Source organism: Triticum dicoccoides, chromosome 5B, assembly GCF_002162155.2.
Source record: "Triticum dicoccoides isolate Atlit2015 ecotype Zavitan chromosome 5B, WEW_v2.0, whole genome shotgun sequence".
Classification (NCBI taxonomy): domain Eukaryota; kingdom Viridiplantae; phylum Streptophyta; class Magnoliopsida; order Poales; family Poaceae; genus Triticum; species Triticum dicoccoides.
The window spans coordinates 463,356,671-463,366,123 of NC_041389.1; the positions used below are offsets into that span (position 1 = coordinate 463,356,671).

The 9,453-nt window shown below is 48.1% G+C and overlaps 1 protein-coding gene across 3 annotated transcripts; it reads right to left on the reverse strand.

The window, feature by feature from the left end:
- Positions 1–568: 568 nt before the first annotated feature.
- On the reverse strand, positions 569–9,447 carry LOC119310835 (transcription factor TGA2-like). Of its 3 annotated transcripts, none has more exons than XM_037586458.1 (11): positions 9,149–9,447; positions 7,747–7,853; positions 6,421–6,473; positions 6,080–6,331; positions 5,833–5,877; positions 5,634–5,693; positions 5,367–5,444; positions 5,185–5,269; positions 4,802–5,073; positions 2,347–2,592; positions 569–1,117 (listed from the first exon to the last, which is right to left on the reverse strand). In XM_037586458.1, the coding sequence occupies exons 1-11, from the start codon at positions 9,340–9,342 to the stop codon at positions 932–934; spliced, it is 1,578 nt and encodes a 525-aa protein (XP_037442355.1). In that variant the 5' UTR covers positions 9,343–9,447; the 3' UTR covers positions 569–931. The 3 variants fall into 3 exon arrangements, with proteins under 3 accessions (XP_037442355.1, XP_037442354.1, XP_037442353.1); XM_037586457.1 differs by having other exon boundaries at positions 4,802–5,076; XM_037586456.1 differs by lacking the exons at positions 7,747–7,853; positions 9,149–9,447 and adding an exon at positions 6,608–6,853.
- Positions 9,448–9,453: the final 6 nt, after the last annotated feature.

Here is a 9,453-nt window from a genome sequence, read left to right on the forward strand (position 1 = left end):
AGTCACTGGAATGCTGACGCGTGGATGTCTTTTGGTCCCGGTTGGTGCCACCAACCGGGACCAAAGGCCCCCCTGACTGGGCTCGGCGCACAGGGCCACGTGGAGGAACATTGGTCCTGGTTCGTGAATCGGGACTAAATTAACCCTTCTATACCGGTTCAAGGTACGAACGGGTACCAATGGCTATGGGCCAGAAGCACGGCCCATTAATCCCGGTTCGTGCCTAGAACCAGGACAAATGGATCCAGACGAACCGGGACCAATGCCCACGAGGCCCCGGCCGGTCCCCTGGGCTCATGAACCGGGTCTAATGCCCCATATGGGTCTCGATTTGTGAAGAACCGGGATTAATGGGCTAGCCAGACCCAAACCAAAGCCCTGTTTTCTACTAGTGCGACGGGGCGGCCGGAAGGTACCCGAGCTCCATGATGGCGCCCTCAAGAATGTGAGGACGCTATGGTCGTCGTCGTCGTCGAGAGCAAAACGGTGCGCGACACCCACGGGCATCGCTGCATGCCACGGGAACGTGGAGCTTCCACTCAAAATCTCACTCATGCCACACAGGGAATAAACCAGTAAACGCTGGATCTATATGATGGAGATTCGAATCACATTCATCCGGAGGCAAGACAAGCTAATCAGTTCAGGTCGATCAGCCAGGAGTACATGAGTCGATGGACCATACTATCTAGCTGCTACTACTAATAAATCCAAATCCAAGACACACGGTAGGACATTCTTTGTTAGAGGGTTATCATTCAGATTCGGTCCCCTGTCTCCCCCTCTGCACTGCTAATATAAGCTTGCACGGTCACCGCGCGCTGCCTTCAACTTTCTCAGAGACATGCATGCCGGCGCATGCATGCATGGGATGAGCGAGATGCATGCACGCACGCAGGCACGCATGGTGGTGGATCGATAAGATTGAGAGCTAGGTGTGAGGGCCGGCCTCCAGCTGCTGGTCCTGCGGCGCCATCCTGTTGCGGTTGACCCAGAAGGAGCTGAGCACGCGGAGGCGGTGGAAGTAGTCGGAGACGGCGAGCAGCGACCGCGCCATCTGCCGCGCCGTCAGCACCTGGTGCAGCCGGTGGAGCATCTGCTGCCTCAGCTTCTCTGCCTGCATCCATCCCATGCATGAAACAACAATTATCAGTGCCAGATCAAGCATACACAAACGCACATGCATGCATGCATATTACTGATGACAATAGATTAGTACGTGTTTTATCAGCATTTGACGTACGCTCTGCCACCGTCACGCCAGGATCAGGTAGCCAGCAACAGTTGATTAATTACAGTATGTGTACATGCGACGGCAGGTCGCCTTAATTAATATTGCCTCCGTCTCAAAATAAGTGTCTCAACTTTGTACCACCTTTAATGTAAAGTTTTTTTTGAGAGATATCTTTAGTGTAAAGTTGTAGTAAGGTCAAAATACTTATTTTGGGACGGAGGAAGTAGTAAGGATATAATTCATATGATACGCGCGGGTGGTTCTGTTGTGGAATCCATGAGCAGGTGAAGGGCGGCCTAAACAATGCGTGCACCTACTATGCCGGCCCAACAAGGAAATCAGAGATCGGTGAACAGATTAGCTAGATCCTACTACTGTGTGTTAGCCTTGAAAGATTGTATTGTTAATACGTAGGAGTAGTAGCTACTTATAGTTAACTAATCACGCGTGCCGATCCTTGCTAGCTACCTCAGCTGTTCGTCCATTTTCGGGATGGCGACAGTCAGGTGCTTTTCTAAAGTTCAGAACCTAATCCATCCATATATACAGATGCATTAGACTGTCAGTGGTAGTAAGTATAATCTAGCCGCCTGCACGCTGACTAATTAATCTAATCAAACGCAGTCTCAATCGATCGATCGATCTAAATTAATTAGGTGAACCATCGGATGTACCCTGTCAACTAATCAAGGAATATGCATATTTGGCTCGATCGATGGATGGGTCGCAGCTCTAACAGAAACACTAGAGCGACATGAAATGCAAACTACTCCCTCCGTTCCTAAATATAAGTCTTTGGAGAGATTCCACTATGAACCATATACGGATGTATGTAGATGCATTTTAGAGTGTAGATTCATTCATTTTGCTCTGTATATAGTTCATAATGAAATCTCTACAAAGACTTATACTCCCTCCGTTCCTAAATATAAGTCTTTTTAGAGATTCCACTGTAGAACTATATTCGGATGTATATAAACATCTTTTAGAGTATAGGTTCGCTCATTTTGCTTCGTATGTAGTCTATAGTAGAATCTCTTAAAAGACTTACATTTAGGAACGGAGGGAGTATTTAAGAACTGAGGGAGTAATGAAGAGTGATGGAAAGCGACCTGTCTGACGAAGCCTTCGAGGGTGGTGAGCTTGTGGACGGCGAGGCCCATCTGGCCCATGTAGTTGGAGACGTTGGGGGTGGAGCAGCAGGTGAGCGCGTCGGAGACGACGGTGTCGGAGAGCGCCTGGTAGAGGGTGTCCAGGCCCTGGCTCAGCGCCTCCTCCGTCTGCACCGCCGACTGCTGCAGCCCGTACACCGCCACGATCTGCTGCTCCGTCAGCGGCTCCACGTGCGAAAGCACCATCTGCATCCAATCCACACCCCGTCACCACCGTACGCCCAAATTCAATTGAGATAAGAGATCGATCAACATCAGAATAACACACGCATGCAGTTGCCTGAGCAAAGATCATTTCAGTTACTGTTAGATCGAGATATGTATGGCATTTCCACAAACAGGAGGAAGGGCAGAAGGAGACGCCATTTAATACTGCCCCAGAATGCGTCGCAAGCCATCGATCGTGCCCGCCGCACGCGCCGCGGGGACGGCGGGGCATGCCTGCCTGTGCGGCGCAGCGGGGATCGAGGGCCGGCTGGTTAAGCTCTTCAATGCGCGCGGCGGGAGGGAATCGCCCGGCCGGCCCGGATCCATGGTAGGTGCCTCCCCCTGCCTAGGTCGGCCCCTAGCTGCTGAAAACGAGAGGGTTCTTGCAGGCTCGCGTCACCCGGCGCCGAAATGCGCATGATGATGGACTACGCAGCCGAGTTCGCCATACCGGCTCCCTCTCGCACGACTTGAATGCCGCGAGACATGCATGCATGGCTAGCTATACCTACCTACACGACCAAGTCTCTCTAAGACATGTGGAGCGTTTGGTTTTGGTGTATCCATGTCGCAAATCTTGTAAAAGAACCTTGCTAACTATAGGTTATAACTGATAGTAGAAAATTTTCAGCAAAAACCTATTTACTATTTATTTTTTCCCTCATGAGTGCATCTCCACTGCAATTCCCCAATCGTACTAATATTTATTTATTTTTACGGTAAATCGCTCTGATATTTTGCACAAAAAAACCCACATTTCAGACCATCTTCTTAAACTCGGTGATTTGAAGTTTTAATTAGGTGGTGAAGTTCTATAAAATTTTGTAACAATTGAGAACGAGCAAAGCCAAGAAGGGTGGAAGAACTTGAACAAAACATGCACGTACTGCCTTTGTTCCAAGTAAGACTACATGCCTCTCTATATTTGACCACTAAATAATAATACTAGGCGATACCTTGCGCCTTGCCACGGAAACCTTGTTAATATAATTGTATTAATACATACTGGAAAATAAAATAAAACTAATACAAAAGTAAATGTAATATAAGAGTATTCTCGATTTACATTGATTTAACAGAATGTCATTTTCCATCAAAAATGCGAGCATTGAACTACGTAAGTATGTAATATATGGCAATATAAAAGTTAACTCAAAAATATAACTTGTGACTGACAGGAATGGCTTGCTAATGTGGCATGGTTAAATTAATGCAAAAAGTGTAACTTTTGCTTAAAATGCATAGGTGCTGATATGGCAGACCACATGCTTAGAAAAAATAGGTACTCCCTCTGTAAACTAATATAAGAGCGTTTAGATAACTAAAGTAGTGATCTAAACACTCTTATATTAGTTTACGGAGGGAGTAGTAGATTGCATGCAAACAAATGTAATTTATGATTTGTGATTGACATACTGGGTGTAGATGTGGCATGCCTCCATGCTTAAAAAACTAAGTAAAAGGTCGTAGCTATTTAGAAAATAAAGAATGTTGTTTAGATTTTTTTAATTTGTACCATTGGATTTACAACAAACAATTAACTCTCAATATTTTTATATTTAACCCCCCTCAAAAAAATTATTTTTACAATTAACTTTTATGTAATCATAGTACAAAGATTAAATGGTTAAAATGGCTCATTTGGTTAGAAATTTAAATGGTCGGGATTCAAAGCTGTAGTAGTTCCTGAATTCCTAGTCGATAAAAGTTCAAATCCTTTGCCTTTTCACCTTAAATAAAAAGCAGAATATATCTCAATTGTCAAAAGGGGGTACTATATATGGTTTCAGTGAACTATACTTTTTTTAAGGAAGGGATCTGGTACAACTATGCATGTTCAAAGTAAACCTTTTCTAGCTAGTGAAATCAATCAAAACTGAGGTACTATGGGAGGATTTAACAATGGTGTGTATGTGCGTCCTTGTAACCAGACATCATAGACGATGGTCTAGAACAAAGTAAATTTGGTTCCTGAAAATTTCTGATAAATTTTTTTCAGGTGTTCAGAAGGATATATATGTTCCCACTTTAACTTTGTTTTATCAATGTTTCCCAAAAGGCAAAAAAATTCACCCCATAATGTTAGGCAAGAGTTGCTGCAACCGAGGTGGTGACTGTGACCGACACTAGATCTAGGGCTAGGGTTGATCCGATCTGAAAAAAGAAACGCAATTGTAAGCAGACGTACCTTGATGACCTCGGAGGGGCGGAAGCCGCCGAGCCAGAGGAAGCAGCGCTCGGCGGGGCTCCTCCAGACGCCGGAGATGAGGTGGAAGACGTCGCCCTTGATGACGGCGTCCTTGATGGCCAGCACCTCGTCGTGGTGCGCCAGGCAGCTCTCCACGTACATCTGCAGCTCCCCCTCCGGCAGGTGCTGCTGCAGCGCCGCCCGCAGCTCGTACATGAGCCGGTTGTGCTCCTCCTGCCACCGCGCGTACTCCACGTCGAACATCGCCGCCTCTGCTGGCCAATTGCTTCGAATTATAGCTTGTAGCAGCGCGACGACATGCATCTGATATTCTGGATTGCTAGCTCAAGGACGGAGATGGGGATGGACGGACGGGTGGGTACCTGAGCTGAGGCCGTCGATGCCGCCGATGCCTTTTCCGGCAATGCCTTGCTCGGCGAGGAGGCTGCTGCCGGGGTAGAGCACTCCCTGTGCACACACACACACACATGAATGTGCATACACAGATTGGGTAGAGACTAGAGAATGAGAAGAGAGCGGCTTTGATTTTCTTGCAAATATGTACCTGAGCTCTTGCGCTGTGGAGTTCTTGCTCGATCTGAGCCAGCCTGATCCTGCTGGACTCGAGCTGCTGGATATAGGCCTATTGAATAGAGAAATGTAAAGTAATTAATCAACACTGTGCAAAATGAGGCCGCCATTGATCGTAGAGAGAAGAATGTTAACCAATTAAGGTTCGTTTTTCATGTAGCATAGCATATATATTTTGCCTTTTCTGCCGCTCGTGTTCTTGCCATTTGGGTGTTATAAAACTGTTGCTTGACTCACTCACCTTCTTCCTCAGCCTGCTCTTCCTCGCCGCCTCCCTGTTCTGGGCTAGCCTCCTCAGCGTCTGCATTTCGTCAATTACCAGAAATTGAGTTGCATCTCCAACACAACCATGGAAAGAAACACCAGCAGCACTACTGCCTATATATGCTTGATTTTTCATAAGGACACTTGACAATAAGACAAGTTTAGTTAGTTGTTACTTTTGGGTCGCGTTCGCCGGTGGATAAGCCCCTCTTGTGCTCCTTCTGCAACCACGAAAGAAAAGGAGATCAATAACATATATATATCGTCAGTCAATTAAAACAACAATATGACACGGGGCCGGCAGCGGAATTAACAACAAATCTAGCTAGCTACAGCCTACAGATAGTTGGGTTAGTTAATTAGGTGAGGTTAACTGGTAGTGTAGCTAGCTAGCTGCTCTATCACGGTCACGGTCATACTCACCTTTGTCAGCGGCTTGACATCCTTGTTGTTGCTGACCCCTGCGGACTCGGCGGTGGCGAAGGCCGGTTGTTGTTGCTGGTGCTGCAGGTGGAGGTGGTGTTCCTGCTGCTGCCTCCTGCTCCCCGCCGCCAACTCCTCCATGGCCGCCGCGGCTGCCTGCTGCTGCTGCTGGTGATGGTAGTCCGGCGACGACCTGCCGCTCGGCATCTTGGACCCCACGGGCGCTGGCGACAGGACTAGACCAAGCTCCCCCTGCACGCCAATCACATCACAACCACAAGGATATTAAACAAGGTGGCAAACATCAACAACAAAACCAGATCGATGAAGTTGTGGCTTACCTTTGGTGATGGCTCCACATGCATCGGCTGGGAGGGGAAGATGTTGAGGGTCTCTGCATCCATGAACAAGACGAACAAGGAGGGAGAGAGGCAAATGAGTGAGCTGATGGAAGGAACCGAGCAAGAGATTGATGCACATATACAGGAGCTCGCCCGCCACTGGAGCTGTTGAGGTTTGCTGTCGTACGTTCTCGTGCGGACGGGAACAAAATAATCATGGCAGGCGCGTACAGCGGCAGCGAGATCGCTGGCACTGGCGCTCTGGCGGTACGAGCTGGTGGTCTGGCCGTCCGTCCTGGCGCGCGACACACGAGAAAGCTGGGCTGGGCACTGGGGTACGGGGAGATACGGCGCAGTGGAGCGGGGCCGGGGCAGGAGGGATGCGCACAGCTTAGGCATGCATGCTCCTGTCCTGCCTGCGCCCGAACCGGCAGAGAAGCGGGCCGGGGAGTGGATAGGGCTCGGATCGGGTCAAACAAACGCCACATATGCGGACGCACGCCATTGCAGGCGTAGCGGTGGTGGAGTCCGGAGGCGGAGATCACCCCCTCTGCGTGCATGTGTCTGCGCCCCGCTGCCGCGGGCACATGCAGCATGCGGCATGCGGCAGCCCCGTCGCGGCCCTCGCTCGCCGCGAAATGATTGAGCAGCGTCTGTTACATGTCACACTCACGGTCCGACCGCCCAAACCGCAAAGGAGGAGAGAGAAAGGGGAGGATGAGAGAGAGTTTTGTTGTGTTGCATGCGTTCCATGGACGACTTTGAGCAAGCATATGTATTCTTGGAGGGATTCCACACCACACCCACATGGTCCTCGCCGATGGCAGGCCGGGCACCGCAGATTTGCAGCAGCAGATCGATCCTGGTCAAAATGGGGTACCTGCTTCAGAATCTGCCGCAGGCCGGCCGGCTGGTCATACGATCGTTTTCCCTAAAACTCCGGAAAAAGATGCATGCGCCTTTCTGCATGCACCAGATCAGAGCTAATGGCTAGGCGGCATCTCTGTCTCTCTACAGTCTACACCCATCACATCTATATTCCTCTTCCTATATGCGCCAAAGTCCTTTCCTTTTGATGGAATATATGTAATGTATATGTGTGATGTGCCAAAGTTGACACATCAGTTTCTGAGCCTTACCTACACCGCCCCACATTAACTACCGCTCCCGATTAAACGCACAATTAAGAAAGCGCCAATCAACTTTAACCGTCACTTCGTAATGATACGTACTACACGGAAAACACCTGCATTTAACCCCTGCAAAACTGCAAAAGAAACTGAAATTGACCCCGTTTTCTCGCAGAGATTTCGTGCGTGCACTTACGGCGCTGCTCTTGCTGCGTGGAGGCGTGGCCATGGTCGAGGTACATGAACAGGGCCTGGTCCAGCTCCCCAAGATGGTCATACGCGCCTGACGCCTCCTTGCCGCTCCTGCATGCATGGTTGTGCAACACAAACTCATAAGAATATACTATATCACTATTCAGTAGTAATATGTGTGGTGAAAGGAAACAGGTGATTTGCTGAAGCATGCACAGGGTTTGAGGAACCACACACACACATCATCATCATGAAATCATGCGCGCTGCTGCCATAAGCTAGCCTATGAATGTGTGATGCTATTATTGTGGCCTGGTCCAACTCCAACCCCTCCTCCTCCTCTCTGCTCTGCGCTCGCTGCAGGAGGAGTGGGAACAGGAGCGTGTTGTGGAATCTTCTCTAGCCTTGCAGCACTACCACTAGTAGGAGTAGTAGGAGGCATTTATTTGGCAGCCCAGGAAATATGCATGCATGGCATGGCTAGCCCCGGAATTTCTTGTGTGCAAGATATGCTCATTGAAAAATATACAAAAGCATGCATGCATGGACTGGTACATACTACTACTAGATGTATGTATGTACTGCTAGTGCATGTATAGACTGTGTATATGTTTGGCACTTACTATGTACTATAAATAATATTTTGTCCTAATCATTTAATTAATGGCAAGTGTGTTCTTGTTGTCATTCGGAAAACAATTGCTAATTAGTGTACCTAATGTCCAAAGGGAAGACTAGTGAGTTGTTAATTTCCACAACAATTCAACTATCTGAACCAAATTAACAAGCCATGACAATTCAGCGATCCGGCTCCAATTATCAGAACAGAACAATTCAACCATCTGCACGAAATATTAAGAAGAGAGGCGCCGATTGAGAATCGAAACTTGTTTCGCACATCGTCTAGAATTTCTCCTCCTCTCGGAGCAAAAGACAAAGAAATAAGGAATCGATGAAATTGCCAAAGTACTTGGATCTGTCATATCACAACCATATTCCTAATCTAAGAATCATCACTTGACTTTCCAAGTTATTTACATTGGCAAACAAAGGAGGAGACAGATGAACATGGATGAAAAAATTCGGTAGAAGAAGGCAGGTTTTCTAGCCTTTCTACTAGCCAGTTCATGTTTATCAAGAAACAAAGATAGAAACCAATTAAGACAGGCAAGAACAATTATGTATACCCGGTGCAAGAACCACATAAATCAAGCAAACTAAGGAACACCTGAAGAAATTCCGCCAAAAAAAGAAGGAAGAGTTGAAGAATCAGAGAGAACATGAAAAGCATAATAAAATCCAATCGAATTCCCGGATCGATACGGATAGATCAAAGACATGCGAGAACAGATGGGGGGAAGCAAATTAAAAAATTGAATTGGATTCAAGTGAATTGAGAACCGCACATGAAGCTCGCGGCGGCGGCGTGCATGGAGGAGGAGGAAGACGAGGACGGAGGGGCATGGTGATGTTGATGGCTGCTCATCCCGAAGGTGATGTCCATCTCCAGCGGCTGTTGCTGTTGCTGATGCTGATGTTGCTGCTGGCTGATGATGATCTCCTGCTGTTGCTGCTGTCCCTGGCCTTCACTCATCATCATCTCGAGGGAGACAGACGCCGACGGCGGACGACGCACACGCGCACACACAGGGAGGGGGGCTACAGCTTCCTCTCTCTCTCTCTCTCTCTCTCTCTCTCTCTCTCTCTCTCT